General features: G+C 38.2%; 1 protein-coding gene across 1 annotated transcript in view; it reads left to right on the top strand.

Annotated features, from left to right (window-relative positions):
* Positions 1-1,241: 1,241 nt before the first annotated feature.
* The window catches only part of LOC106878461 (heat shock 70 kDa protein 12A), a gene marked incomplete at its 5' end in the record, with an annotated part of 3,980 nt that continues 2,028 nt past the window's right edge, over positions 1,242-3,193 (top strand). The window contains one exon of the mRNA XM_014927676.2: positions 1,242-1,437. Coding sequence (XP_014783162.1) covers positions 1,242-1,437 — 196 coding nt within the window. The remainder of the gene's footprint in view (positions 1,438-3,193) is intronic.

Consider the following 3,193-nt stretch of genomic DNA (forward strand, 5'->3'; position numbering starts at 1 on the left):
ATATATATAAATAGATAAACATGCATACATACATACATACATACATACATACATACATACATACATACATACATGCAGATATATAGTTCTTCTTAATGTTGTTATTGATATAGATATGGAAATTAAAGACAACCCTAAATGCGAATTTATCCAGTGAGAAATCGTGGAGTTTTACCCTGCGATCTTCAAGCCTTGCCCCCCCCCCAACCTCCAAAGAACAGCCGAGTGCAATAAAGCATTGTAATAACGAACATGGCGATCCATTACGGAGCAGATGTAGTGGACTTGGTTGGCCTCAACAGCCTGCATAGCCTTAGCAATTAAGTAAAAGACACTAGCATAGAATCATTCTAATTCTGTTCTGCTGCGAGACCCTCGCCTCGGAGTAGAACATAGGAAGAATAATCAGAAAATGGGAAAGTTAAGAAGAACTGAGGCATAAAACTACAGTTAGAACTAATTTGTAGAGAACTTTGTTAGACATTATCATGAATTTTCGTACAGGCAAATATAAAGCTTTCTACAAACCAGATAAGGACACCTACATCGATAAATGTTTTAACCATTCACCATCAATAGTTAAACAACTGTTTTATAGGATTAGTGGGCGTGTTTGCAGCCAATCCTCTGAGGAAGCATCCTTCAAAAAGTCCCGTATTACAATGTCGCATTAGAAAGATCCAATTTTAAGAACAATATAACCTATATCCAACCAAACTTAGATAAACCAAAAAGACGTGGAGCGTAGGAAGATATATAAGTATAATTTCTCTACACATCATGAACGTTGTTAAAAGATGTAATTAGACGGTTTCTAAAGCATATAGATATACACTTCCCACACTCACGTAACTATCACAAGATCTTTAATAGAAATACAGTCAAAGCTGGTCACAGTTGCCTCCCCAGCAAAGACTCGATGATGTTTAATAACAATAAAAATAATAGCTGCAAGAACATCCCACATAGACCTTGTAATTGTAGGTTCTGATAAGTGTCCTGTGAACAATATTTGCTAGCAAAACGAATTCTGAGTGTCCCAGACAATACACTGCAAAATGCAATTGTCTTCATGTTCTCTTGTTCGTCACCTGTGGTGGTGGTGATGGTGGTGCTGCTGATGGTGGCGCCCTCTTCTTAAATTCCTGAATGAAACAGCGGTGATATTCGTTGATTGTTTCGTCTTATTGATATTGTAACCAACCCTAACCCTTGGGATTATTGAATTTTAAACTTATCTTTGTCGTTCCCGTTCCTATCAGGGTGATTTGATTACAAGCAAAAACAGTGACCAGTTATTAATAGCACTCGAACCGGAAGCTGCTTCTCTCCATTGCCGGAAATGGCCTGCCAGCACGTTGCTGGGTACTTCACAACCGGAAGGAAATAAACCGACGTTCGAACCAGGAACTAAATATCTTGTTATCGATGCTGGAGGTGAGTTGTGACTTTTTTCAAAACTCATTATTATTTTTTATGCGCATGCGTAGGGTGGAAAGAGATGGATATGGGGATCACGTGAAAAGAATATTTACTCATTTGCATATCGTGAACAGTGTCACTAATATAATCACACACGCGCACAAATATGCACTCGTTGACATGCACACACACACACACACACACACACACTCTTATCCCCCTCTCCCTGGGTATGTTTCTCTTTGTGATTGGTTAAAAAGTTCACTTAGCTAATACGGGATTTCAAGTTCGGTCCCATAACCCGGTATTTTGATATATAAGCGTCTATATTAGCCCAAGGAATGCAGTAAGAAAACAGATTTGTGATCAAAGGAGCGCCAGTTATGGCTACCTCGCCTTCTTTTCAATAACTGAGCCAATCTGACCTGCACAGCTTTCAAGATAACAAGGCGATTTGACTGTTATGTCGAGTGGCCACCATAAAGACCCACTCTCTGTCGTTGTTGGAACTCGAACCTATGATCACAGACGTTCCAGTCGTGACAGCCCAATCTTTTTGCATATCAGCGACTCTCGACGGGGTGCATTGAAACAATAAGATGTGGTTTAAGATATTTATCAGTTATCTCTAGGAGGCTGAGTGACCCTGTACAGGTTCTCTGGTCAACTGGAATCAGGCACTACTATGATCACAAATATTCCAACGGTGACCTTCCCGTCTTCCCCTCTCATGCTATATCGCCATCCCCTGGGCAGAAAACTGAAGACCACATTATCCGACGAGCTTCCATGTTTTAAAGACAGTCGGATGTTATTTTAAGTAGATTTGCTTGCTATTTCTAGCAGGGCGATCGACTGCTTCGAGACAGTCTTCGTATTTGTGGTTGATGCTATGATTGATGATGGCGTGACAAGGAAGCGGAGAGGTTCCCAGCGATTACCTCATCGTACTTCATCGCGTTATACTCTTTCCTTCCAAACTGTACAGTCATCACCAATCAATAACCACGTGTTCTGGCAGATGATTAATCGATAAAACAAGCAACTCTCCTATCAATTTGCCTTGGCAACAACAACTTACTTTATTTTATTTTTCGTTAGTCACAAATTCTCTCTGACACTTTTGTTTTTTATGGGTTTTTTTCTCAAATATTTTTTTATTTCTATTTTCCTGTTTTTCTTCTTCCGACTCGTCTCGTTCCAGCTGCTTTTCACTAGACTACTACTACTACTACTACTACTACTACTACTACTATTATTATTATTATTGTTGTTATTGTTGTTGTTGTTGTTGTTGTTGTTATTATTATTATTATTATTATTATTATAAACTGTTGCTTTCTGCTGTTGTTTCTTGTTCCTATTTACTTTACTTTCTTACTATCAAACTTACTGAAGTCAGCCAAACGTGTGTGTGTGTATGTGTGTGTGTGTACAATATATAATAATAACAATAATAGATATCCTTTTATCGTATTATATTATTTTCGGTTCATCATACGCACATACACACCCACATACATATTGATGATGATGATGATGATGACGACCACAACTGGCTGATTTGATCTTGTTTCAAAAGTGACAAAAACGCTCACAACAACCACCAAATCCACACCTGTCGCTCTTGCAGCCATCACTGAGCGATTTCGTTTCGCTCAGCTGTGAAAAGTATTTTGTGATTTTTAACACAATATATCTCGTATAAACGGGTTTTCGCGGCATGTATATATATATATATATATATATATATATATATATATATATATAT

This window comes from Octopus bimaculoides, chromosome 20 (genome assembly GCF_001194135.2).
Source record: "Octopus bimaculoides isolate UCB-OBI-ISO-001 chromosome 20, ASM119413v2, whole genome shotgun sequence".
NCBI lineage: Eukaryota > Metazoa > Mollusca > Cephalopoda > Octopoda > Octopodidae > Octopus > Octopus bimaculoides.